General features: G+C 32.2%; 1 protein-coding gene across 2 annotated transcripts in view; it reads right to left on the bottom strand.

The window, feature by feature from the left end:
• Positions 1-207: 207 nt before the first annotated feature.
• HGF (hepatocyte growth factor) overlaps positions 208-27976 on the bottom strand; it is an 83789-nt gene continuing 56020 nt past the window's right edge. For both annotated transcript variants that reach the window (XM_059396948.1, XM_059396949.1), the window contains 8 exons: positions 24603-24736; positions 19566-19604; positions 18277-18373; positions 15586-15660; positions 14664-14810; positions 14065-14171; positions 13834-13979; positions 208-3875 (listed from right to left, as the gene is read on the bottom strand). In XM_059396948.1, the coding sequence (XP_059252931.1) occupies positions 3699-3875; positions 13834-13979; positions 14065-14171; positions 14664-14810; positions 15586-15660; positions 18277-18373; positions 19566-19604; positions 24603-24736 (922 nt within the window). In that variant the 3' untranslated portion in view covers positions 208-3698. The remainder of the gene's footprint in view (positions 3876-13833; positions 13980-14064; positions 14172-14663; positions 14811-15585; positions 15661-18276; positions 18374-19565; positions 19605-24602; positions 24737-27976) is intronic.

Raw genomic sequence — 27976 nt, 5'->3', positions numbered from 1 at the left:
GATAGAAGCTGGAAAAAAATAATGGCTATTTGTCTTAGTTCTAGTATTTCTTGCAACAAAGTATATGTAATTTCTGTCAGTATGATCCTTGTTTTCTGCATTAAGTCCTAGAACAGATTCAAACATGTCTATGTAGATAATTATAATAAGAGAAAGGAAGCATTTTGATAAAATATTTTTATTATTATTAATAATAATAATATAATCATGGTTATAAAAATAGCAACTTTATTAACTACAGAAACTTTATATACAAGTCATAACCACAGTGTTCCCTTTTTGGGTAAGCATTCAGCTATACCACTCTATAGGCAGCTTATCAATTTCCTATTTACACCAAGACAAACAGTCATAACATCCACAGTATTCCATTTTCAGTTTCCTAAAGACAGAAACTTTCTGTGCAAATGGAAATGAACTTACTTAAATTTACACTGTCAAGGTTTGGGGGACCAGAAAATTTTAACTTTTTTGTATTAGTAAATTCTTAGTATTTACACATAGACTAAGTTTTTTTATTCAAGTTAACTTTATCATTCAAATGAGTTTGTCTATAAATACGGGATAAAATTAAAAGTGATATGTGGAAACAGTAAATCAATTTAAAGTTTTTTAGTATGAGAGTTTATTAAAATTCTTTACCTCATGATTTCTATATTGCAGTACTAGTATCTCTTTTAAAAAAGAAAGAAAATATTTAAAAAGAACAAAATGCTGACAACAGTTTCTTACTTCTTGACAGTGCTTTTTTTTTTCTTTTTTTTCCCCCTAAATGAATGTTGTGGCTATAACATTCACTTTGTATAGTACCATTGGTACCAACAAGAAATATTCACAGGAATAAGTGAAATACAATTTTGCTATCACATGCCATTATTGTTTATTTTTCTTGCCTTCCAGTGTCTCACGTTTCCCATAGTTTGAAACACTTAGATAGCAAGCAAGAGCCTATTAATGCTAGAGACTGACTCAATATAAACCATTTTACTGAGGACCTGCCCACAGCAAATAGGTAAAACTCATTACATATTTTACAGTAAAACTAAAGAAGTATACAAAAGGATTATCATCCCTTCTGCACGGCAGAGGCATTATGACAAATATTTTAATTTTATGTTACTATTCCTGGCAGACATAAGAAAATGTCCACAATTACAACAGCACATAACCATTATTCAAACAGCCCAAACAAAAAATAACATTGAAAACTTCTAGATTAAAAGATTTGTTTGTCCATTACTCAAAATACAATGGATTTTGGATAAGTTGGATTTTTCATTTCTTGTGATTTATTAAGAAAAGAATGACCAGGAAATAGTATTTTTCTCCAGAGAAAAATGACATATTATTCATTGTCATACCACCTAAAATTGCATGGATCTTGTTCATCTTGCTTTTACTGTCAAGTCTACTGATCTCCCCTCATTACAAAGGGAACTTCTCAAAGCTAGGGCTGCTTTGTGTGCCATGTCTGATGTTTTATTGGTGGTATGTTTTAATAAAATGGAAATAAATGGAAAACATTTATAAAATGGAAATGGAATGGAAAACATTGAGATCAAAATATCTAAAAAGTTAGCTGCATCTTGTATCTATTCCTATTTCTCTTTCCATGGAAATTTAGAGAAAAGACAAGAAAGAAATATCTTAAAATGTGAGTATTTAGATATATTAGAATTTCATAAATGTTTTACAAATATCATTAATATATGATTTAATCAAATTTTACCAGTTCAAGAAAAAACCTGAAAAGTTCTTTAATTTGGGACAATATACCTTTGAAATTTCTAGTGTTTTTATTAAAATGATATATCACATAAGGAAAGAAAAATATAATCAAAGAAGATGACGTGGACTGACAACTTTTCAGATCTTTCTTTACTTTCACTGTTTCTTGATATCAGAACATGTTTTATTATAATGTGTTCAATTTGTTGGCACAATTTGGATAGATATTCTGGATTCGCATAGTTATTTCTGGATTTCCTCTGCTGTACTCCCTGGACTAAACTTTCAAGTAAATTTAAGAGTGTTTCACTCAAGATTGAACAGTGTCCTATGAAGCATTGAGCATTGTTTGGATCTCTGGCCTTAACTGATATCATTCAAGAGAAACAAATAAGAGAAATGGGGATACTGGATTGGAATCACTCAAAAAATTATTTTAAAATTTGTACAGGGTGATTTTTTGAAAATTCACAGCCTATCCTATTAGACTTTGTTGTCTCATTTCTTGACAAATACAGGATTTTTAGTTGATCATGCCAAATACAATAACAAATATGATAATTTTGTATTATGAGACAATACAAAATTTGAATGAATATTCCCCTTGGTATTTGAAAGATTTATGTAAAATGAAATAAGATAAAATGAGAAATTTTCATAAAATATTTCATTCTGCAGACTTAACTCCCCTTTAGAAAATAATTGAAGTCCGTTTAGAGAAGCTAGTTCCTTTCCTTTCCTTTTACATTTTTTTTCCTTTACTTGAGTGAAGTTTCATTAGGCTAAAAAACTTTTAGGTTGAGATATGTATCCTGATATTTTTCTTCAATATATACTTCAATTCCTAGTTTGATGAAAGTCTATTTACAAATCTTTGGAAACATATGGAAATTTTCCTCTGAAATAATTTTTAAAAATTTAAAGAAGATGAGCTATAAGCCAATCACAGCATCAAGTCTTAGAATTAACCTACTTAAATACTTTTTTAAGCTTCAGTTAGACAATTATCTAAGAATAATTAAGAAAATACTTCAGGAAAGTAGATCTAAAAATATTTTGCATAAATAAGGGTCCCTAAATTTAAAAGAAAGAAATAATACTAATACACATAACCCTCCTCCCTTTAAGAATTAGAAACTTCACAATGACTAGGTTGATAAATACAGTTAAACACAGAGATTAGGTGTTACTTAACTTTGTGGGTCATGACCACACCTTAAATGTCAACCAGTAGAGAGGTCATCTGCAGATTACATATACAGAATGAGTTGGTCATTTCTTTCTTTCTCCTTTCCTTGAAATTTCTACTGGTCTTTATAAATTTCTCTTTTTCTCTTAAGGAAAAACTATAGGTACACACTTTCAGAATATTTAGAGGTTATATTAGATAGACCATGATTTGAACTCTAGTGTATGCACATGTGTACCCAGGTCTGCATAGTTGGGCACATGATTTTGTAGAAAGTGTATGGACCAGTATTAGAGGATACACAGTGAAGAGAAATGAATGAAATATAATGTATGGTGTATGAAAGGTAATATAATTTAATATAGAGTTACAAGTTAAGGACAAAGGTATAAATTGTCTTTGTGAGGTTAAAATAATGTTTAACTTACGGTTTATTCATAAACTAACCTTGGAAAGCAGCGTAGAGAGATTAATTGAACTTTTCCATTAAATCTTTTATCATCCAGCAATTATATCTTTGCAGTTTTTAATCCATTCAAGTATCTTCAGGAGATATGTTACTACACTTGCATGTACCTTAATTCACTTCAACATTTACAAAATAACACTGACAAACAAAACAACAGAAAACACCCATAAATATTAATGAGTATCTTAACAAACATGACACTCAAGTAGTTGTCTTAGGATTGCTTTAAGTGACATTTTAATTCCACGTTCTCCGAAATCTTCATGTAAAATAGATTTCTATTGATTGGAGCTTCAGACAAAATTCCATCAGCTATGACTGTGGTATCTTATAAGTTAATATAATTTTGTGTATCCATTTTGCATAATACGCTACTCGGACAAAAATGCCAGGACGATTTGGAATGGCACATCCACGACCAGGAACAATGACACCAAGAACCATTCTCATTTTATGTTGTTCACAAACAAGTGGACCACCGTAATCTCCCTAGGAAGAAGACATACAACAATAAAAACAACAAAAAAGTATTATCTTAGAAAAAAAATTAATAGTTCATTAATATTTCCTATACAGATTTAGATCTCAAATATGCACATATACAGAAAAAGAATAGCTGCAACTGAGATATGAAGACATAAATATATGTACTAGGCCATTGGTCATCTTTTTATTCAATTACCCAAGTCAGACTGAGAGAAGTACAGAAGTTCAAAGTGTTCTATCATGTGGAGTATTCCTTTAATAATGACTTATCTAGGGGCACCTGATGGCTCAGTGGGTTAAGCCTCTGCCTTCAGCTCAGGTCATGATCTCAGGGTCCTGGGATTGAGTCCCGCATCGGGCTCTCTGCTTGGCAGGGAGCCTGCTTCCTCCTCTCTCTCTTTCTCTCTGCCTGCCTCTCTGCCTACTTGTGATCTTTCTCTGTCAAATAAATAAAAATTTAACAACAACAACAAAAAGAATGACTTCTCTAGGGGAGCCTGGGTGGCTCTTAATTTCATCTCAGGTTGTGATCTCAGGGTCATGGGATCAGGCCCCACATCAGTCTCCACACTCAGCATAGAGTCTGCTTGTACCTCTCCCTTTGCTTCTCCCCCTGCTTGCACACACACACTCTCTCTCTTTCTCAATTTAATTAATTATTTAAAATACATAAAAAAGAATGACTTGACTTATACAAAATATCCACTCATCTTTTAAAATGTTTTTTCTTTGTTGAATGCAGATACATTAACACAAAATAAAAGATAGCTATTTTTATGGTAAGCTTTATATTTACTTTTATTTTCCTCTGATGTTCAAAATATGTTCAATATGTTTTTGCATTTAGAAAATGCAAAAAATATAAGAACTTTTGTACTCCACCTATAATCATACAGTTTTAATTATTAAATTGCATCAAAATTTCCCTTATTTCGGGACGCCTGGGTGGCTCAGTTGGTTAAGCAGCTGCCTTCAGCTCAGGTCATGATCCCAGCGTCCTGGGATTGAGTCCCACATCGGGCTCCTTGCTCAGCGGAGAGTCTGCTTCTCCCTCTGCCTCTGCCTGCCATTCTGTCTGCCTGTGCTCACTCTCTCCCCCTCTCTCTCTCTGATAAATAAATAAAATCTTTAAAAATAAAATTCCCTTTTTTGCTTTCCTTCCTTTAATCTTGTCCCCAAAAAGATTTTAGAAAACTAAGTATAAATCATAATTGATAAAATAATTCTATTTACTGTTTGGAAATTATGTTTGGGGGTATAAAGAAAGAATATTCCTGAATTTACTGTTGCATTTGTAGTTAACATAATTACATTATGTATTTTTTTATATCTCATACCCCCCTTTGTAGAAGGTAGCTTCTAATTTCATGACATTTTTTATATGGTTACCCTGTTTATCATCATACACAGATAGATGATAGATGAAATATAAATAGATTGATAGATTGATTTGTGTGTATATTTTTATAAACATGTATACACTAATGCATAAAATCATTACAAATATGCTGCATCATTTTCATGTACCATGTAGCCTTCTAAGATTGCAGTGACAGACTTTTGGCATCCTTTTGTGAAGAAGAGTGTTTGAGACTACCTTAATATTCTCCTAACAGTGATGTGATAAATGAAAATGAAACTACTATAGGATTCACTTCTGTAACACATGTAAAGAAGAGCACTATCAGGGCACCTGGGTGGCTCAGTGAGTTAAGCCTCTGCTTTTGGCTCAGGTCATGATCTCAGGGTCCTGGGATTGAGTCCCGCATAGGGCTCTCTGCTCAGCAGGGAGCCTGTTTCCCCCACCCCTGCCTGCCTCTCTGCCTACTTGTGATCTCTGTTTGTCAAATAAATAAATAAAATCTTTAAAAGAAAAAAAAAAAAAAGAAGAGCATTATCAACATTGTATGATGGGGAAATTAAGACAGAGGTAAAACAGGAAATAAAACAAGTAATGGAAAATAGGTTATTCTAAGACACATATAAATTATGACACATAAGTTAATCTGATTTTAAAAAAATACAGCAATGATTACTGATAAAAACTCTTTAAAAGCAATTCACTTTGGCAGACTTTCTCCAAATGTGATCCTATTGCTATTATACAAACATCTGGGAGGTCTTCTTCAAGTGTTTAGATTTCAATGGCTTCAGGGATTATATTACCTTTTAAATATAAGTGATTAAAAAAATGTATTTTTGAGAAGTAGCAGAATCAATTTTAAAAATTATCTTGCCAACATGGATAAAAATAACAAATACATGATACTGCAGTAAATAATTCAATGCTAAAGTTAGAAATCTATCAATGTATAAATGATAAATCATATTGTAGGCTATTCCTAATGATCAGTTGTCGAAGCATTTTTAGTAATGACAATAGTACTGGATAAGTGCATAGATTCTTAAATGATTGGGTTGCGCTCAAACCTTTGTGTTTAAAGGGCTCTTAGTGTAAATAGGTAGCTAAGTAAGCAATCAATCTATCAATCAATCATTCTTCCAGCAGATTTTCAGTTCTAATAATGAACGAAGTAATACTGATTTACTGGGAAAACATCAAACCTGAAAGTAGTTATACACAATCTGTTTCTAACTATGTCATTTTAAAGCAGTTTTTAAGACTCTAACTTATGAAATGTATTTTATCAGGAATAGAATCTCAGACCAATATATATAGCACATGCTTGGAAATACATATTTATGCTCCATATTTATTTTCCTACATGTCAAAAGAGATTTCACTACTTGTTGAACTCATTCCATATCTTATCTCACATAGTATTCCCCAACTCCAAAGCTCCTAGGCTTGGAGACTGTGTCTCTTATATTCAAAATACATCTAAACACTCCAATCAAAAGACATAAGGTGACAGAATGAATAAAAAAGCAAGACCCATGTATATGCTGCCTAGAGGAGAATCATATTAGACCTAAAGACATATGGAGATTGGAAATAAATAGATGGAAAAGCATTTATCATGCAAATGGAAGTGAAAAGAAAGCCAGGCATAAGAATACTTATATCATACAAAATAGACTTTAAAACAAAGACTGTAACAAGAGATAAAGAAGGATACTATATAACCATACAGGGATGAATCCAATAAGAAGATAGAGCAATTGCATGGAGCACTGGTTGTTATATGTAAACAATGAATCATGAAACACTAAATTAAAAAAAAAATGAGGTACTGTATGGTGTCTAACAAAGCATCATAAAAAAATTGTAGATATTTATGTACCTAATATGGGAGCACCCTAATACATAAAGCATCTAATAACAAACCTAAAGGAAGTAATTTATAGTAATGCAATAATAGTAGGAAAACTTTAAGACTCCACTTAGATCAATGGATAAATCATCCAAACAGAAAATCAATAAAGAAACAGTGGCTTTGAATGATACAATAGACCAGATGGATTTTACAGATATATTCAGAACATTTCATTCTAAAACAGTAGAAGTCAATTGCACAGGTGACATTCTCCAGAATAGATCACGTATAAGGCCACAAGGCAAGTCTCAATAAATTCAAAAAGATTGAAGCTGCATCATGCATCTTTTCCAACCACAACACTATAAAACTAGAAATCAACCACAAGAAAAAATCTGGAAAGACCACAAATATATTTAGGTTAAATAACATAAAAACAAACAAACATGGAGACAAATGAATATGAAAACACAGTGGTCTAAAATCTTTGGGATGCAGCAGAAGCTGTTACAAAATGGAAATTTATAGCAATCCAGGCCTACCTCAAGAAGCAAGAAAAATCTCAGGTAAAGAACCTAACCTTATATCTAAAGGACCTATACAAAGAGTAAACAAAACCCAGACCAAGGAATAATAAAGATTAGGGGAGGAAAAAAAAAAAAGAAACTAGACACACAATAGAGCAGATCAATGAAACTAGAAGCTGGCTCTTTGGAAAGACTAACAAAATCAGTAATTCTTTAGCCAGACTCATCATAGAGAAAGAGAGACAGAGAAAGACAGAAGGAAGACTCAAATAAAATCAGAAATGAAGATGAAATATAACATCTGACAATACAGAAATACAATTGTAAGAGAATATTACAAAAAATTATATGCCAACAAATTGGACAACCTAGAAGAAATGGATAAATTCCTAGAAAGATATAAATTTCCAAAACTGAATCAGGAGGAACTAGAAAATTTAAAAACAGACTAATTACCACCAATGAAATTAAATCAGTAAAAAAAAAAAAAAACAAAAACAAAAACAAAAAACCTCTCAAAAAACAAAAGTCTGGGACCAGAAGGCTTCTCAGGTGAATTCCACCAAACATTTAAAAAAGAATTAATATTTATTCTCAAACAATTCCAACAAATAGAAGAGGAAGAAAAGCTTTCAAATTCATTCTATGAAGTCAGCATTACCTTGATATCAAAACCAGATAAAGATGCTACAGAAAAAGAGTACAGGCCATCTCTGATGAACATAGATGCAGAAATCCTCATCAAAGTGTTAACAAACCAAACCCAACAATACATTTAAAAATCATTCACTGTGACTGAGATTTATTCCTGAGATATAAGAGTGATTCAATATTTGCAAATCAATCAACACAATACATCATACAAACAAGAGAATGGATAAAAACCATATGATTATTTCAATAGATACGGAAAAAGCATTTGACAAAGTACCACATCTATTCATGATTTTTAAAAAAACCTTCCACAAAATGGGTTTGGGGGGAACCTGCTTCAACATCATAAAGGCCATCTATGAAAAATACATCGCTAATATCATCCTCACTGGGGAAAAACTGAAGCTTTTCCTATATTGTTGAGAACAAGAAAGGCATGTCCCCTCTCACCACTGTTACTTAACATAGTACTGGAAGTCCTAGCCACAGCAATCAGAAACGGGAAAGAAAAGAAAGGCATTCAAATAAGCAAGGAAGCAGTCCAATTTTCACTATTTGGAGATGACATGATAATCTACATAGAAAACCCTAAAGACTCCACTAAGAAACTACTAGAACTGATGAATGAATTTAGACAGGTGACAGGATACAAAATCAATCTATAGAAATCTAATGCTGAAGAGGTTACTGCCTATGTTCTCCTCTAGGATTTTGATGGATTCCTGTCTCATGTTGACGTCTTTCATCCATTGTGAGTTTATCTTTGTGTATGGTATAAGAGAATGGTCGAGTTTCATTCTTCTATACATAGCTGTCCAATTTTCCCACCACCATTTATTGAAGAGACTGTCTTTTTTCTGCTGGATATTTTTTTCCTGCATTGTCAAAGATTATTTGACCATAGAGTTGAGGGTCCATATCTGGTCTCTCTACTCTGTTCCATTAGTTCATGTGTCTGTTTTTGTGCCAGTACTATGATGTTTTGGTGATCACAGCTTTGTAGTAAAGCTTGAAATCAGGCAGCATGATGCCCCCAGCTTTATTTTTCTTTTTCAACATTTTCTTAACAATTTAGGGTCTCTTCTGGTTCCATACAAATTTTAGGATTGTTTGTTCCAGCACTTTGAAAAATGCCAGTGGAATGTTCATCGGGATGGCATTGAAAGTATAGATTGCTCTGGGCAGTATAGACGTTTTAACAATGCTTATTCTTCCAATCCATGAACATGGAATGTTTTTCCATCCTTTGTGTCTTCTTTGATTTCTTTCATGAGTGTTTTGTGGCTCCTCGAGTACAGATCCTTTACCTCCTTGGTTAGGTTTATTAACAAATATCTTATGGTTCTTGGTGCTATAGTAAATGGAATCCATTCTCTAATTTCCCTTTCTATATTTTCATTGTTAGTGTATAAGAAAACAACAGATTTCTATGCATTGATCTTGTATCCTGCCATATTACTGAATTGCTGTATGAGTTCTAGTAGTTTGGGAGTGGATTCCTTTGGGTTTTCCATACAAACTACCATGTCATCTGTGAAGAGAGAGTTTGACTTCTTCTTTGCCAAATTGAATACCTTTTATTCTTTTTGTTGTCTGATTGCTATTGCTAGGACTTCTAGTAGTATGTTGAACAACAGTGGCAAGAGTAGGGATCCTTGTCATGTTTCTGATCTCAAAGGGAAGACTGTCAGCTTTTCCATTGAGAATGGTATTCACTGTGGGGTTTTCATAGATGGATTTTATGAAGCTGAGTAATCTTCCCTCTATCCCTATACTTTGAAGCATTTTAATCAGGAAAGAGTGCTGTATTTTGTCATTTTGGAACTTCATCAAGATAAAAAGCCTCTGCACAGAAAAGGAAACAGTCAACAAAACAGAGACAACTCACAGAATGGTAGAAGATGTTCACAAATGACACTACAGACAAAGGGCTGATATCCAAGATCTATAAACTCAACAAAGATCAAACTTAACAAATATCTTATGGTTCTTGGTGCTATAGTAAATGGAATCCATTCTCTAATTTCCCTTTCTATATTTTCATTGTTAGTGTATAAGAAAACAACAGATTTCTATGCATTGATCTTGTATCCTGCCATATTTGATCCAAGATCAAACTCAACAAATACAGAATAGATAATCATGTCAAAAAATGGGCAGAAGACATGAACAGACAGACACTTCTCCAAAGAAGACATACAAATGGCTAGCATACACATGAAAATATCTTCATCATTATTAGCCATCAGGGAAATTTAAATCAAAACCACATTGAGATACAACCTTACACCAGTTAGAATGGCAAAGATTAACAAGACAGGAAGCAGCAACTGTTGGAGAGGATGTGGAGAAAGGGGAACCCACTTACACTGTTTGTGGGAATACAAGTTGGTGCAATCATTTTGGAGAACACTGTGGAGATTCCTCAAGAAATTAAAAATAGAGCTACCCTATGACCCTGCAATTGCATTACTGGGTATTTACTCCAACAATATAGATGTAGTGAAAAGAAGGGCCATCTGTACCCCCATGTTCATAGCAGCAATGGCTACAGTCGCCAAACTGTGGAAGGAACCAGGATGCCCTTCAACAGACGTCTGGATAAAGAAGATATGGTCCACATATACAATGGAATATTACACAGCTATCAGAAAGGGTGAATACTCAACTTTTGTATCAACATGAAGGGGACTGGAGGACATTGTGTTGAGTGAAATAAGTCAAGCAGTGAAAGTCAATTATCATATGGTTTCACTTACTTGTGGAACATAAGGAATAACATGGAGGTCATTAGGAGAAGGAAAGGAAAAGTGAAGTGAGGGAAATCGGAGGGGGAGATGAACCATAAGAGACCGTGGACTCTGAGAAACAAACTGAGGGTTTTGGAGGAAAGGGGGATGGGGGCTTAGGTGAGCCCTTGGTGGGTATTATGGAGGGCACATATTGCATGGAGTACTGGATGTGGTACATAAACAATGAATCTTGGAACATTGAAAAAAGAAAATTAAATTAAAAAAAAGAAATCTAATGCATTTCCATATACAAATAATGAAGTAGCAGAAAGAGAAATTAAGAAAACAATCCCATTTACAATTGCACCAAAGATAATGAAATACCTGGAAATAAACTTAACCAAGGTAGTGAAAGACCTGTGTTCTGAAAACTGTAAAACAATGATGAAAGAAATTGAAGATAGCACAAAGAAAGGGAATGGCAGTCCATGTTCATGGACTGAGAGAAAAAATATTGTTAAAATGTCTATGCTACACAGAGCAATCTACAGATTTAATGCAATCCCTATCAGAATACCAACACCATTTTTCACAGAACTAGAAAAAACAACCAATCAAATTTATATGGAACCACAAAATACCCTGAATGTTTCAAAACAATTGAAAAAGAAGAATGAAACTGGAGGTATCACAATCCCAGATTTTAAGATATACTACAAAGCTGTCATAATCAAAACTGTATGGTACTGGCAAACAATAGACACATAGATCAATGGAATAGAATAGAAAATTCAGAAATAAACCCACAATTATATAGTCAATTAATCTTCGGCAAAGGAGGAAAGAAGACTTAATGGGAAAATGACAGTCTCTTCAACAAATGGTGTTTGGAAAACTGGCTACAGGCAAAAGAATGAAATTGGATCACTTTTTACACCATACACAAAAATAAATTCAAAATGGATTAAGGACATAAATGTGAGACTTGAAACTATAAAAATCATAGAAGAGAGCCACAGGCAGTAATTTCTCTGAAATAAGCCATAAGTCATTTTTTCTAGCTATGTCTCTTGAGGTAAGGGAAACAAAAGCAAAGAATAAATTACTGGGACTACATCAAACATGAAAATAAAAAGCTTTTGCACAGTGAAAGAAACAGTCAACAAACTAAAAGGCTACCTAATGAATGGGAGAGGATATTGGCAAATGACATATCTGATGAAGGGTTAACATCCAAATATATAAAGCTTATATAATCAACACCAAAAAAATAAAAAATCCAATTGAAAAATAGTCAGAAGATAAGAACAAACATTTCTTCAAAAATACACAGATGGCAAACAGACACATGAGAAGATGCTCAACATCACCTAACATCAGGGAAATGCAAATCAAAACCACAAGATATTATCTCATACCTGTTAGAATGACTAAAATTTAAAACACTAGAAACAGCAAGTATTGGCCAGGATGTGGAAAAACAAGGAACCCTCTTGCACTATTGGTGGGAATGCCAACTGGTATAACTACTTTGAAGGACAGTATGGAGGTTCCTCAAAAATTTAAAAATAGAACTATTGTATGATCCAGTAATTCCACTACTAGGTATTCACCCTAGAAATATGAAAACAGTAATTCAAAAAGGTATATGCACCCCTGTTTATTGCAGCATTACTTACAATAGCCAAATTATGGAAGCAGCTCAAGTGTCCATCAATAGACAAATGGATAATGAAGATCTGATACACACACACACACACACACACACACACACACACACAGGAATATTACTCAGCCATAAAAAAGAATGAAATCTTGCTTTACAGCAACAAGGATAAATCTAGAGAGTATAATGCTAAGTGAAATAAGTGAGTCAGAGAAAGACAAATACCATATAATTTCACTCATATGTACAAATTAGGAGACACAACAAAGAAAAAAAAAAGACAAACAAACAAAAAAAACAATAACAAAAACAAAAACACCCAGAATTTTAACAATAGAGAGCATACTGATGGTTACCAGAGTAGAGGGAGGTGAGATAGGTGAAAGGGATTAAGATTATAATCTTAATGTGTTGAATTTTTGAATCACTGTATTGTATAGCATAAACTGATATAACACTTAATGTTAAACATAATGGAATTAAAATTTTGAATAAAAATTTTTTAAAAAGTTCTCAACTTCAGAAATAATTTTAGAAACACAAAATGTGCATAAAATAAAATAGATAAAATTTAAAATATAAAAAAAAACATGTAAAATAATGGTTTAACAGCTTGTCTATGTAAAATAAAATTTGGAATATGCCAAGATGAAAAAAAAAACAATTGCCTAACAAATGAAAATGTTCAAGCTCTTAAAGTCACCAACTTCGACCTTTTGGTTTTTTAAAATAGAATTCGTTTAAACCACACACACGCACAAGCACACACACACTGGCTTAACCAAAAACACATTTAAAAGTTTAAAACCAGACATAGAGTTCATTTAGGCAGAATTTGGGAAGATCTGATAACTTTAGAAAACATTAGAAAAATGCAAGCTTTTAATTTGAACAGCTTTCCCCTAGAGCTCTGGTTGTATTAGTTTATTGCCTTTCTGAGAGACAAATATCATCACAGCTTGCCGATAATGAAATATGGATTTTCTTACTGTTTATTTAAAATAAGTGTACAAGGATAACGAAGGGAGTTATCTTTCCCAAATTCTCTCTATTAGTAGAGAATGATTTTTATTTGAGAAAAGTGAACCAAACACACACACAAAAGAAACATAAGTTATGATATTTATTATATACTTCTTATTTTTTAAAAAATGCTCTTTTTACCTCACATGGTCCCGATGCAATATTTTCAGCTCCAGCACATATTTCAGACTCATTCAGAGTCACCTTCCCTTGATGGTATTGGCTGCATTTCTCATTTCCCATAATATAGAGATGTGCTACTCGTAACAGACCATCAAAGTTGATGGCTAGAATGGGGTAAAAAATGTACAGTTAGAATTGTTTTAAATAAAATAAGTATGATATTGCCTTATCATTTTAAAAATAGCTTACATCCAGTATACCCCCAGCCATAAACACTGCAAGTGGTTTTTTCAGGAATGGTGCATCCATAATTAGGTAAATCGATTGTACTAACAAAATCATCCAGGACAGCAGGCCTGAAAATAGAAAATACAATGATAAGTATCTTTGATTGAATTCAACCCCAAATTAACAAATTAAAATTTGGTGTTAATTTTTAATATGAGATTAAGAGAGAATAAATAGTCTTATTTCTTAAAAAAAAGAGAATGTCTAATATACAATGTATGTAGTAGAGGTAGGAATAGGTAGCAGAGAAATGAGTCACTTACTTGCTAATATTACTTGCTAAATGGTCACTGCATTTTTTTATTCATTATTTTAACTATTAAAGTTATCAAATGATTCACTAAGTTTTGATTTTAGAGCAGGCTGATCAGACTGTTGGTCAAACTTCATTTATTAATTTTTGAAAATTTTGAAGATGACTCTCTTTTTCTCTATACACACACACAGAACATATGACAAGCTATTATAATATGTTTACATAAAAGAGAGAATAGCCACATAACTGAAGAAAAAGCTTCACGAATTCCACTGTAGCTTAAAAATGCTCTCAAGCAACTAACCTAGCAAGCTTCAGTAATACCAGATCTGATCCTTCAGGCCCATACACCAGCTGGGAAACATTTAGAACCTGTTTGCGTTTCTCATCTCCTTTTCCGTGGACATCATGAATCCCAAGCCAAGCTTCATAATCTTTCAAGTCTTTGTTTCTAAGTAAAAAATTAAAATGTAAAATATAATTTTAAACTGGGTGATATTATTCACACATATTATTATTTCAGTTTATAAGGGCAGATAAATAACCCAAATTTAAAATTTGAATCAAAGTATAATAAAGAGCAACACATTTCTTACGGAGATTCTGAATGCTACAAGCACACAGAAGCAAAAGGAGCCTTTAAACTGCTCAATTTTGAAACAGCTATTTAAGAAAAAAGAAAACCTTTGTATAAGGCTTAAGAGTAAATCATATTTGAAAAATTTTCAGGTAAAGCACATTACATGAATTATAATATTCTGCAGATTTTCCTTCTTAACTTTGTATATGTTTGATTGTCAATTAGGATTAAAAATTTATACTAACAAAATCAGAGACCTTGATGAGAATCAGGAAGTCAGCTTACAAATGCTGCCTCCCTAACTTTTCTTAGGCTAATTCTCATTAAAAATTATTCTCAGGATGTCTACCTAGACATACAGCATGCAAAGAAGAAGTTGAGGAAAAGTTATTTACATAATTCTAGCAAAATTTCCCCCCAAATGAGAGTAATGCCAATTGTGGAAAGAACGGAACAGGAGTATCCAGTCGTAAATATCCATTACATCAAAGTAGGCTTTGTTAACTAAATCTAAAGAAAGAAATTAATTTATTCATTCCTTGTTGCTGAATCTGTTAAATGAATACACATTCTAAGCCTGAAAGCTAAATGGAAGTCTACATATTTTTAAGTGCTCAAAACAAATATTGGTTTCAGAAACACTTACCGAGAAGGGAAACATTGTCTTGCGGTAAGAATCCAACTTTCCTTTATCAATGATCCTCCACAGATATGTTTATTTCTATGAGAAACAGGAAAGAGAAACAAGTAACATCTGTGTGGAAAGGGTGCCTGCCAATTAATGCAAAACCTATGGCTCTGTTTGTTAAAAAATAAGTGTATTTGGGAGAAAAATGTAGAAATTAACTCAGAGTTAACTAGAATAAAGTGAGTAGTCCTTTGACTGAAAGGATGATATTTGATGATTGTAGCATTAGCATTTTTTTATAATGTGATTACAATTTTAGGAAATCAACTTTATTTTTGCATAAGGAGCCATTGCCAACACGCACATTCACATGTGTGTGTCTCTATCCTTGGGAGAGCAAGGACAGAGACTTGCTCTATCCTATTCTAAAGATATCCTTGGGAGAGCAAGGATAGAGACTTGCTCTATCCTATTCTAAAAATAGAATAGTTAGTATAAACAAAAAAAATCACAAAAGAACAACAAAAACAACATGGTTTTAAATTCAGTGTCTGATTATAAAAATGCAAATCTGGGTTTTTACATAAACTATGAAAACTATCAGATGGTAGCAATGCATATTTATACACTATTCCCCTCTTAATTACCATTATTTATTTTTGATACATTAACTTAGAACATTGCTGAGTTTGAGTAAATTTGTTCAGCTTAAAAGAAGCAATATAAAATTTCGCTTATAAAATTAAAACAATTTTGTGAACGTATCATCTGGGAAATTATAAAATATCTGTAGAGAATAAAAAATACTAGTACATTTGTTTGATCATATCCTAAATCTGTAGATGCATTATTTTTTGGCAGAGAAATGGAAAAAGCACAACTTTTCACAATTTACATTTCCAAAGAATACAGATGTTCAGTGCTTCAGAGGGTAATAGAAGAAGTTTCCCAGACTAAGACCACAATTATTTATGGCCTGTACCACAGAGCAGGATGAGATTATATATCGAGTTTTAATTTCTGTTCCTCTCAGTAAGTGTTTTGGAAGAATAACTAACCAGCTGTTTTTACTGAGGACTTGGATCTAAAAGAAAAATATACTTATCTAAAAGTTTATACTACTCTAATCTGATGTAAAAGAGTTTCACCTGCTCCTCAAAGGATGGAGACTTCCAAAGGAGTATTCTTATACATTCTCCCGTGGGTAATAAAAAATTTAGAAGTATATGCCCTTTTTTTTTGCCTGGGGTCATGAGATTTGCAAAGAATCACTTATTCATTCAGATATATGGATTCCTGGAACATTTTATTTCACAGATAAAATGAAACACTCTTCCCCCAAAGTTGGCAGCTTTCATTAAATCTTTATATTTCATAATTGGCTGTAATATTCTGGTGAGTTTCACAATTCTGTTTCAGTACTACACACCTAGGACAGCTACACTATAATTATCGACATAAATATTTGTAAAATTTGATGGGTTTCTCCTTGCAAGAAGGATATATTAAAAGAAGTTTAGACCATCTTCTACCTGGTGTCTAAAGTCTTATGTATGTTTATATAAAAGGATATAAACTCCGTGCTTCTTAAGAATTGGCTTCTTCATAAAAGAACTTTGGATTCAAGTTGTCTTTATTCTAAAGGTCACTGTGGAGTTTAATTGTAGCAAAAGATGTACTTTCTTCCTCTACTCTAGGAAGTTAGAGGTAAAGAAACAAAAAAGGTCACCAAATAGAGGAGATATTTGAGTTAGTATCTGAAGAATGAGAAGGATTTTGCAGGCACAAATATGGAGAAAGAAAGCTACAACAGTTAGTGGGAACAAGGGCTTAAAGGCTTAGAGGGGAAAACATGAGGTATCTTTAAAACAAGGGATAATGTGGTTTGAATTCAGGTGTATCTGGGGGTAAGTTGTATGATGAGTTTCCAGTAGAGACATATACAAAGATACTTTAACATTCTGGTTACCATATGGCATAATATATGTAGTATATAGGAATTTTTAAGATCAGATTTTAACTTAACTCCTATTGTCAATATTTAATTCTTCAAATGTAATTACTAATCTTAATTTTTGTATAAGAATATATTGTGCAAAGTGATATTACTGAGAACATATCTTTGATTCTCAAGAGCATTGAGACATAGACAATGAGAATTTTTTTTATCCTTACTGAACAGTATAATAGCATAATAGTCAACTATCAATATAGTTTGATATACCATACTATCAGTATAGCATGTCATTTTTTAAAAAATGATAAAATATTCTAGAACTTAAAATTATTGTTATTTTCATTTGAATTACAACGAAAAAATAGAAATTAAAAGCAAATGTAAAATTTCTGGTATGATTATGCATGGGTGTGTTAGAAAGTCAAGTCATAATATCCTAGATTAGGAAAATAATTACATGTGAATACACATGTAATCACTATTACAGTGATTTCAAGGTATAAGTAGTTTCTCTGTGTAGTTGTGTTTTCTCAAACACTATGAAGCATCACTTGCAATCAGAGATAGTGTTATCACATATGGGGCCTCATGAACATTTAAAAAGGCATTATCTCTGAAGGCACATATTGTAAAATCCAGGGATGTTCAACAAGCAGAATACGGTCAGTCTCTTCTTGTGTCCAAATGGGTGCTTACAACCATCCTGTTGGAAATAATCCAAACACATACGATTTGTGTCTATTAATAATTACCTGTATTTCAAACTAACCATCCATCCTACATTAGTTCGCGTTGGAATTCCATTTACAACTCGTAATTGTTTTGTTTTGGCACAAGATATTACAGGATCTAAAAAGAGGACCAAAGATAAATAACATTTTAATAAAACATTTTGAAATATTCAATGCCTCTCAGTTTCTTAAAAGCAATGGTAATTAAAGAAATGTAACTACTGTAATTTTATCAGTACATTTGGGGGGAAAGAAGGTATTAAGACTGGAGTGTCAAAGCAGGCCTAAAATGTTTTCTATGCTTATCTAAGGAGACAAGCAACATAGAAAAATGAATCAACTCTAGGTATTTCCACAGTGACAATAATTTTGCTCACCAAGCACTCAGTACAGGCTCTTCAAGACTAACACTAATTGTATTTCTTTCACAAATCTCAATATGAAATGAAACAATTGCATTCACAACAGTTATTTCTAAATGTCAATGGAAATCAATAGCCTCAATAAAAAACTATTTGTTTTTTTGTTACTCCTGAATTTTTATGTTAAGAATGTAGAGCCATTTTGAAACAGCTTACCAACATTGTATTTACTGAAATTATGTCCAGATGACATAATTGTTATGTCCAGATCATTATATCGAAATGACACAATGCCAAATTCTTTGGAGTCAACTTTTTCCTGACCCTCCTCCATATTCCTTGCCTTATCCTTTCTATTCCTGTGTATGGTCTAAAATTTCCATTTGTTTCTTCAGCCTGGAACACGGAGGTGGTCTCTTAAGTCAAAACACTTGAGTATCTTCCTTCAGCTCAAGAAGTATGTGAAAATCAAAAACAAGCAGCTCCAAAGATTTTCTTAAATTGAGGATTCACTGAACTTCTCAGTTTGTATCATCTTTTACCTAATGGATCATTTAAAGAGCCTTAAAGATAAAGTAGGATAGACACCCTGCATAATTTTCCGATCTTCTGATTTTATTCTTTCTAACTTTAGCATCCCGATTTAATTTAAATAATGGTGAAAATTCATTACATACATTTTGTCCAAAATGACAAACAAGAGAAATGCTCTTTTCAAAGTTAAATATAACATCTTATATTTTCTGAGAATTGAATTTTGATATTCAGTATGTAGTTGCCTTTGTAACCTCTTTTACACATGTACATAGAAAAATTAATAAAAACAAATAGATTAATTTATTTTTATGATAGAAGTTAATATAGTGAAATTTTTCCATGAAGAAAATTATGACATCATTTCTGACACGTAGAGAGTCAAATAAACTATAATTTTAAAAGATTACTTACGGTCCAAATTGACTATTGTAGGTGTGGTATCACCTTCACCTGTAAAAATAAATTTATACACATATATGTTTCTTTTATATAGAGACATACATATACATAAACATACATATTTCTGTCATATAGAACCAAAACTAATATATTGAAATGCAAATGTTTGCTTGGGCCATTCATACAGATTTACTGTAATTTGGGCACTTTTTATTTTTTCTGAAAATTACTTTTATTTTTTAATATGGTTGAAGATAATTGAAACATCATGTTTCAGAGAACTCTTCAAGAATTCTAGAAGGTAGAAATCAATGTCACTAATGGAAAAAGAGGGATAACAAAATATAATTATGTTTCATTAGAATATTTAAAAGATTGTTTTTTCTATACTGTAATAAAAATGTATGAAAAAAGAGAACTAAAACCTCGTAACTTACTACTTTTTCATAACCTCTCTACTGGGGTTTAATGCCTGCAAAGAGAAAAGCTTGGAAGATGCTAGGACTAGAAAATACTTATGCAATAATGAATGAGGCATAGGACATTTCCTGTAGTTTAATGTCTGTCTGTTCAGAATTGATGGCATAGAGTTTAGTCAGGCACTGTTTAGACCCAGCTGGTTGTTAATCCCTGGAAATGCCCTGAGCTCAAATAAACCGGCAACAAAACAATAATGGCATATGGATTCATTTGTAACACATGCAAATTTGATTGTTATTTATGGGGAATCTCATGAGAATTAATACATGCTAAAGAGCTTTTATTTATGTTCATCTTCCAGATCTAGATATTTTAAATGAGTAAGTGTAAAGGAAAACATATAAATTTCATCATTTCCCTTTCCCTTTAGCGCAGCCTGGGGGAGGGTTTTGTCTTAGAGTCAGCAGAGGTCAGTGTTTTAGCTCATACTACAAATTAGGATTGAGGCCAACTATGGTCATTAAAACATCAAGGATATTGGTTTTTCCATTCAAATCAATTACTTTAAATTCTAATATTAAAAACTAGATGTTTATTCCTTCTGGTATTATGATGAAGAAGACTAGACTTCTCCTTAATTGTATATCAAGTTTTCTATTTCTAAACATCAAGTTAATAGGTCAACAAAATATTTCATTATTATAATTTACTACAGTATTTAAATTTTAAAAATGTATAGATATTGTATATTTGGGAATTTGATAATTTATAGTTATTTTATACTTACATATTTTTCCTTTAAACCAATATTTCTTATACTTTAGAATAAGCTGAAATATCACTTGAAACCAGATTTCTAGAGATTCTGAATTGGTGGCTAGATTATGAGTTTTTAAAAACATTTTAGGTTCTTCTTTTGCACACTTTTAGCCAAACTTTGGGAAACTGCACTCTAGGACTTTGCCATTTTACCATCAAATACTATTCTTACTTCTTTTTGCCCCACCACAGTACTAAAATCTGAAATTTATATATCATATATGTATTTTTCATGTATATATCATATATATATGATACAAATCTGCAGTATTAATTCAATTTAAATTTGAAGGGAAACATGTCAATAATAAAATTTACCTGTAGAAGTGTAGGTAAATTGTGTGTGTGTGTGTGTGTGTGTGTGTGTGTATGGGTGTTTATATGGCCTCAGAACCAAATATGAGTTCTTACTAAAAAAAACTTCCTTTAATGTATTCTGAAAGTTTCAACCAAATTCAGAACATTATGGACATCACAAATTTCTCCAAGCAGGTATCTATGTTCCCATTTTCATTACATATTTTAATGTGAATATATATTTGTTAAATTATTATAGATACATAAATGTCTCTACACTGAGAACTAACCAAAGGAAAAAAAATATTTTTCTATTGCTGTATATTTAGCATGTTCTAATATGGGGTTTGTACACAATAGCCACTCAATTTAAAATTATTAATAAATGAATAATAATGCAAACTGAAATGAAAGTTAAGTTGTCCAAGGCAATTACAGTGAGAGAACTGAAATTCTTAACCAGGAAGTTGGAGTTGAAGCTCTTAACCACTACACTCTAAGTATTTAATACTGAGTATTTTTCCAAGATCTACAAAGTGTGTATGTGTAGAGATTAATATATAGACATTTCTGTAATTTTATTTTTACATATCTGATCATCTTTAAAATGTATGCTAAGTAATACTCTGTAAGCATTTTTTAAAAAGAAATAAAAATTTTTATATGTTTTATAATACAAATGTATAGTGTGAAAATGATTTATACAGCCTCTACAGTTAAATAAATAAGAACTCAAATCTTCTAAAGATAAATCTGATTAGCCTTTCACCAGCAGGAATGTGTAAATAAATCCTGGCTATAAATATTATTTAGAAAAATGACAGTATAAAAATATTTATTGAAATTATGTTCAGAATATATTGAAATAAAAATGAGTTATCTGCAATAACATTTAATCATATGCTAGTGACACTCTGAAGTCTTCCAATAGCACATTACTAACTTTTAGTTTTAAAATGTTAGTTGAAAGTATGTTTTGAAAACATTTAAATTATTAGAGTCCTTTGTCAGATTTATAAACCAAATCACAGTTCAATTCTACAAGAGCATTTTTCTCTGTGTCTACATGCAATAGAACTGTCTTAGAAGACTGACATTTTTTCCTTCTTTCTAAACCATTGGATATTTTATTAGCCTCCATTATTCTTAATCATAGATTAAGATTCACAATTCACGAAAAGGTACCATCAGGTAAAGCTAATATTTATAAAAAACAATAATTTAATCATTAAAAAGATATATGTCCCAGAGAGGTAGTAGCTTTGCTTTGTAGTGTTAAAACTAGAAAGATACCTTTTAAAGAAGAACATTTTCAGAACCTATGCAAACCCTAATACTAAAAAAATAGAAAATTAGGAACACATGAATTAATTTGAAAGGCTATGATTACAGCTGATGGTATAAAATATAATAGTATGATACGCTATTTCTTTCCAAACCTATAAGGTAAACACCTTTATTTACATGTTTATTTACCATTATATAAATAACTTATTTCTTCAAAATAGGTTGGGAAGTTCTAAGTCTTAATTATAGACATACTAGATGAAGGTCATATTTAAGAAATATGCCTTTTTATGCTAAAATTTCATGAAACATGACTACTGTTTCCAGTTAAAGTGAGAAATTATCTCTTTAATGTGCCATAAATTATGTGTTTGTATTTCATGTTTTAAAGCAAACACCATTTCTTCTATCTAATCTTTTTAAAATCGGTACTTCTGTTCCTATTGTCAAGGTACTCGCTACTAGCTTTTCTCACATGAAAAACATTCTTTTAATTTTATTAATAAACACTCTTTTAATTTTATTTATTTAGTTAGTTTTTAAAATTTTAATCCCAGTATAGTTAACATACAGTGTTACTATACTAGTTTCAGGTATACAATATGGTGATTCAACACTTGTATTCATTACTCAGTGCTCATCAAAATAAAAGTGTACTCCTTAATCCCCATCACCTATTTCACTCATTCTCCCCATCCACGAAGAGAAACATTCCTAAATAGGACTCCTATTGAATTTATGCAAATATGTCCTTTTTAGACAGGAGATAGTTTAACATAGTGTTTAAAGATGTGTGTTATAGGGGCACCTGGGTGATTCAGTCGTTAAGCATCTGCCTTTGACTCAGGTCATGATGCCAGGGTCCTGGGATTGAGCTCCACATCAGGCTCCCTGCTTGCAAGGAGCCTGCTTCTCTCTCTCCCACACCCCCTGCCTGTGTTCCCTCTCTTGATCTCTCTCTCTGTCAAATAAATAAATAAAATCTTTTAAAAAAGTATTTTTGTTATAAACACAGAGCTATGAGATATGTAATCTAGTAAAACGATCTTTCGCTACTGACACAGCTTTATAATAAGCCTTTTTCACTCAATATCATACAGAGGATATACTTCCATCTCAATATATATTATTCAGTGGTACTCATTGGGGATGACTTTGTTCCCCAGGGGGACTCTTGGCAATGTCTGAAGATAGTTTTTGGTTCTCATGACTGGAGGAAGGGGTGGTTTTATTGACACCTAGTGGGTAGAGGCCAGGGACACCACCAAATATTTTATAGTGCATAGGACAGCTTCCTACACCAAAGATTCCTGCAGTACAAAATATCAGTAGTGCCTATGTTGAAAAATCCCGAGACATTTCTCAAAATTGACTTTCAGACAAACTTTTCAATTCACAAAGTAGCACAGTATTGAAGATTCTGACTATCCAGAACTTCACTAATATTGGGCATTAACTATTATTTTCTTATTTGCCAACCCGATTGGTGAAAATGACATTATGCTACTAAAATTTCACTTTTTCTTACTATTAAGCTTTAATGTATTTTATTTGTTTATTAATTATACTTATTCTTGATGATTTATTTTCTTCATTTTTCTCCTAAATTATCTCATTTTTTCTTATCAATATATAGGAGCTCTTTAAATGAGGTATATCAGACATATATATTTTACATATCTTTCACTTTACACACTGATAGTCTTTTAAAAAATCATCTTCAAAAGAAATCATCTTTGACTCAGAGATGTGGATGGGATATTCTAGGCTCTTTGGTCTTTGGCTAATGCACTGAGAAGAAAGTGAAAACAACAGTATCTCAGGTCTGTTGATGGGTCTGTTACTGGGCGGGGGCTTTGTTAGAGCTCTGCTATAGCTTGAACAGTTAGTATTGGGAGGGGGGTCTTTTTTCTGGTGCAGTCATATTAAAATGATGGCTATTTATTGCTTCTGGATTTCAAATGGGGATCTTCTGAGGAGGAAAATCTTTTTTAAAAGGTCAGCAGAATGTCTCCTTGTCTATAGGAGAGATGAAGAAAGGGGTGCACATGCATGCATGCGTGTGTGTGTGTGTGTGTGTTGTTGTTATTGTTGTCTGGAATGCATACCCACTTTAGGATTGATTCCAGCCCTCCTATATTTCCTCCTCTGAATGAGGTATCAATTTAAAGGAGATTCAGAGTATTTAAAATATTTCACCTGAAGAAGGTCATTAAAAATACTCACAACGAGAAATAGGACAATAATCCCAAGGAATGAGAGGATTTCCTGTGTAACACCAGGGACCATGGGCATCATCATCAGGATTCCGACAGTAATTTTTATTCAGCTTACTAGCATCTGGTTCCCAGAAGATATGCCTGCATAAACAACACACTCTAAACATCACAAGATGCTCACTGCGTCCAACAGAAACAAACTGTCACCAAGAAGATAAAATCCTAGCACATAACTTTCATTATAGATACAACACAAACTTCTATTTGGTGTGAATTTTGGTTATATTGTTTTAGACTTATTTTGTTGTTCTTCCAGCTTGGAAGCATATTCTCTACTCAGAATTATGAAATAAGGCTACAAAATTTTGATAGATAAAATGATGAAATATTTTGTGATTTTGCTTCTATTTAATAAGTATAGTGGCAAGGTGAAAACCAACATCCTTATGCATAGAAATGGAGAAGCACTGCCAGAGAAAGAGCAGATGACAAAGAAGATCAAAGTCATAAAATACATAGAAAATGCAAGCTATTGCAAAATCATTTTTCATGTTTTAGAAACACAAAAAGCATTACTAGCAAAATCATGACAGGACAGAAATATACACTAAAAATTAATAATAGTGTGCTAATGAAATAATTAAAATCTAAACTCTCAGTGATTATATAGTTACAATATATGAGTTTTTGACAGTTAACCGAGTAACAGTTTCTTACTTTACATCTTAAATAAGTTTATTACAAAAGGAAAGCAAAAATACTCTTATTTTATTAGATCATGCACAGTCATAAAGTATCAGTATTTATTTTGATAAGATTAATAAAACCAAGTTCCAAATGGCCATCCCTACCAAGTCATGAAAACTACACAAGTAACTGAATTGTTTTGGATTACTAATTATGACTGTGCTTGAATGTCACTAATGGATCATTTAAAAACTGGAAAGAGCTTAGTCAGGTAAAGTTAGACTATCTTTCCAAACTCAGGTTCATTTCCTAGACGAATAATAACAGCAAACACAAATAGTACTTACTATGTGCTAGATTATATTTTATGTGATTTACATATATAACCATAGACCAACCTAATGGGACTGGCTCTATGATTATGCTAATTTATATTTGATGAAATAGAAATCCACAGAAAACAATTTTTCTGAAATCACATGGCTTATATGCAGTGGAGCAGAGGTTTTAACAAATGGCTCTTTCCAGAATCAGTGTTCAAACCACCATTCTGTATAATGTCCTTACCCAATTGCAGTTTATTCTTAAACCAAAATGGTACCATGAGTCTTAACCATTCATCAATTCACTGCAAATTGTTTTCAAATGACTTTCAACAATTTCTGAATGTCCAACCCACATTCCATGAATTATAACTATGAGTTATAACTATGAGTTCCCTAAATAAATATGTAATGTATTTCCACTTATATGTTGATAATGTTTAAAAGGGGACTCTGAGATGTTTAAGAAATCTTTATTTGCTGTCCTTGCTAATTTTTGAGGTGTAAATTCTTCTGCCATAAAAATATCAAGTTTCTAATGTCCAAATCTTCAGAGATTTCTGAAGGCAGAGTCAGTATAATTGTTTCTCACAAATTCATAAGAGCTAGAGCCACCAAATAGCAGTGTTGAAATTCACATTCAATCTTCTTCATGCTAATTTTCATTTAAAATTCTGTAATGATCTTAATGCTTAAGATAAAATCCAAAGTTCTTAACACAGCTTACAAGGCTATATATTGTCTTGCTACTGCAGAGTTCCTTTTCTGTGGACATTAACCAAATTATACTATCTTTCTTTTTTTTTTCCAAAAAAAAAAAAAAAAGATGGGGGTTGGTGGGGAGCAGAGGGAGAGGGAGACAGAGAATCTTAAGCATGTTCCATGCCCAGTGCAGAGCCTAACACTGGCTTGATCTCAGGACTCAGGACCCTGAAATCATGACCTTAGCCAAAATCAAGAGAGATGCTTAACCAACTGAGCCACCCAGGTGCCTTCAAAACACATATTTAAATAAAAAGACAAATGACAAATGACAAATTTGTTTTAGTGATGAAAAATAAGCAGAAGATAAGAAATAGGTGATGGGGTGCCTGGGTGACTCAGTGGGTTAAAGCCTCTGCCTTCAGTTCAGGTCATGATCCCAGGGTTCTAGGGATCGAGCCCCGCATTGGGCTCTCTGCTCAGTGGGGAGCCTGCTTCCTCCTCTCTCTCTCTCTCTGCCTGTTTCTCTGCCTGCTTATGATCTCTGTCTGTCAAAAATCTTAAAGAAAGAAAGAAAGAAAGAAAGAGAGAAAGAGAAAGAAAGAGAAAGAGAGAAAGAAAGAAAGAAATAGGTGCCAAGGATGCTTTCATTATATGTGAATTTAAGCACAATTTCCATGTGTTTGAAGGGAATTTATACATACATTTTTTTAATCTCAACATGTTTTGTTCATTACTTAAGTTTTTTGGTCCTTAACTTTTTAGTTTCCAGAATTTTTGTATATTAAAAATATTTTCTCTTCATCTATAACATACCTTTTTTTTTTTTTTTCAACCTTACCAAAATTATTTCTGATTTTCAAACGATTCAATCTTTGGGCTTTGGGGCAAGCTACTCTTTCTGCCTTATGTATGCTCCTTCTACACTTCCTTTGACATACTTCTACTTAACATATATGTTCTAATTACTTTCTCTTTCTCTAGGAAGCCTTCCTGACCATCTAAGTCTAGACACTTCTTTGCACTCTTATGGCATAAAATATGCTATTTTTCATGTTTTTTATAATATGGTATGGACATTTGCTGTTGGCTGGCATTCTGGAGTGTGAGATCCATGAGGTTAGAATTCTGCATTATCTTTGAACTCTTAGAGCTGCAGTGTCCCAAAACAGTAGCTACGAGCCACATGTGGCTACTGAAGCATTGGTATGTGGCTAGCCCAAATAGAGAGGCAGTCTAATTTGGTTATTTTGTTTTAGACTTATTTTGGTGTTGTTCTTGCAGTTTGGAAGCATATTCTCTACTCAGGATTATGAAATAGAGCTACAAAATTACCATAGATAAAATGATGAAAAGTTTTGTGATTTTTATTTCTATTTAATAATTAAAATGGAATTATTGTAGAATTACATTCTTATTAACAGTTTCAGTACTATTTATAATTATGCATACTAGATCTTAAAGACTTAATATGAAAACGTAAAGAACTCATTAACAATTTTCATATTGAATACATATTGAAATGAAAATGCTTTTAGAGACCTTTAATTAATAAGAAATATTAGCTAAAAAAGTCTTGCCTATTCAGTTGTATTCCTTTAAATGTAGCTATTAGAAAACAAAAGTGCACATGCAACTTACGTATGTGAAATCTGTATTTATGTTGGAG

The sequence above is a fragment of the Mustela nigripes genome, chromosome 4 (assembly GCF_022355385.1).
Source record: "Mustela nigripes isolate SB6536 chromosome 4, MUSNIG.SB6536, whole genome shotgun sequence".
NCBI lineage: Eukaryota > Metazoa > Chordata > Mammalia > Carnivora > Mustelidae > Mustela > Mustela nigripes.
This window is presented reverse-complemented; position numbering and strand designations above follow the sequence as displayed.